The sequence below is a fragment of the Octopus sinensis genome, linkage group LG8, assembly GCF_006345805.1.
Source record: "Octopus sinensis linkage group LG8, ASM634580v1, whole genome shotgun sequence".
Taxonomy (NCBI): domain Eukaryota; kingdom Metazoa; phylum Mollusca; class Cephalopoda; order Octopoda; family Octopodidae; genus Octopus; species Octopus sinensis.
In genome coordinates, this window is record NC_043004.1 from 69,163,665 (window position 1) to 69,165,261 (window position 1,597).

The 1,597-nt window shown below is 36.9% G+C and overlaps 1 protein-coding gene across 1 annotated transcript; it reads left to right on the plus strand.

Annotated features, from left to right (window-relative positions):
* Positions 1–365: 365 nt before the first annotated feature.
* Positions 366–1,040, plus strand: LOC115214838. The gene has a single exon (XM_029783872.1). It carries the CDS (start codon positions 366–368, stop codon positions 1,038–1,040), a length of 675 nt encoding a protein of 224 aa, XP_029639732.1.
* Positions 1,041–1,597: the final 557 nt, after the last annotated feature.

A 1,597-nucleotide genomic window follows, 5' to 3' on the forward strand; every position in this document is an offset into this window, starting at 1 on the left:
GACGAACATTCTTCAAAGCAGTGCCCCAGTATGGCCGCAATCTAATGACTGAAACAATTAAAAATATAAACATGCACGTCTATTTGATTAAACATAGCATTAAAAGACCCTGGAGTTCCTCTCTAAAAGGTTTTGAGGCAACTCCAAGCCCTCACTGTATCGTGGCGGGTGATCACGATCCTGTGAGGCATTGAAACACTCAGGGACCCTCACTTACGAACATCCTGTATAATACTTACGAGCTTTAAGAAATTTCTACAGTTCTTCAGTCTTTTATTCTGTCCAGTTTTACGGATATTGTAACTCCTTTCGCACTGCAATGATTACTGTCATTGGATATCGACTGGTTTTTCACTGAATTGAATATGAGTAAAATAATACTGTTTGATAAATCAATCGCATTTGATAAATCAACCGCATTTGATAAATCAACCGCATTTGATAAATCAACCGCATTTGATAAATCAACCGCATTTGATAAATTAATCGCATTTGATAAATCAACCGCATTTGATAAATCAATCGCATTTGATAAATCAACCGCATTTGATAAATCAATCGCATTTGATAAATCAACCGCATTTGATAAATCAACCGCATTTGATAAATCAACCGCATTTGATAAATTAATCGCATTTGATAAATCAACCGCATTTGATAAATCAATCGCATTTGATAAATCAACCGCATTTGATAAATCAACCGCATTTGATAAATCAACCGCATTTGATAAATCAACCGCATTTGATAAATCAATCGCATTTGATAAATCAATCGCATTTGATAAATCAATCGCATTTGATAAATCAACCGCATTTGATAAATCAATCGCATTTGATAAATCAACCGCATTTGATAAATCAACCGCATTTGATAAATCAATCGCATTTGATAAATCAACCGCATTTGATAAATCAACCGCATTTGATAAATCAACCGCATTTGATAAATCAATCGCATTTGATAAATCAACCGCATTTGATAAATCAATCGCATTTGATAAATCAACCGCATTTGATAAATCAATTGCAGCTGTTTAAGGCGACGAGCTGGCAGAATCGTTAGAACGCTGGGCAAAATGCTTGGCGGTATTTCGTCTGTCGCTACGTTCTGAGTCCAAATTCCGCCGAGGTCGACTTCGCCTTTCATCCTTTCGGGGTTGATTAAATAAGTACCAGTTACGCACTGGAGTGGATATAATCAACTTAATCCGTTTGTCTGTCCTTGTTTGTTCCCTCTATATTTAGCCCCTTGTGGTTAGTAAAGAAATAGGTATTTCGTCTGTCTTTATGCTCTGAGTTCAAATGTCGCTGGGATCGATAAAATAAGTATCAATTGAAGAGTGGGGTCGAATTAATAGAGTCCCCCAACCCCAACCCCAACCCACAAAATTGCTGATCTTGTGCCAAAATTTGAAGCTAATATATCATAGTTGCTTAAGGCGGCGACGCCGGGGGAAAAGTTTGGCGGCATTTCGTCCGTCTTCACGTTCTGAGTTCAAATTCCTGTACAACATTTGATTATTGTTTTTTGAAATTTGAATAAATGTTAGGTTTTCAGATTTATGACAATGGAGTGCCACTGTCGTACGAAAAAA

What these genes read in the sequence shown, in the direction of transcription:
- LOC115214838 (XM_029783872.1), top strand. Translation starts at nt 366, where the DNA reads ATGAGTAAAATAATACTGTTTGATAAATCAATCGCATTTGATAAATCA.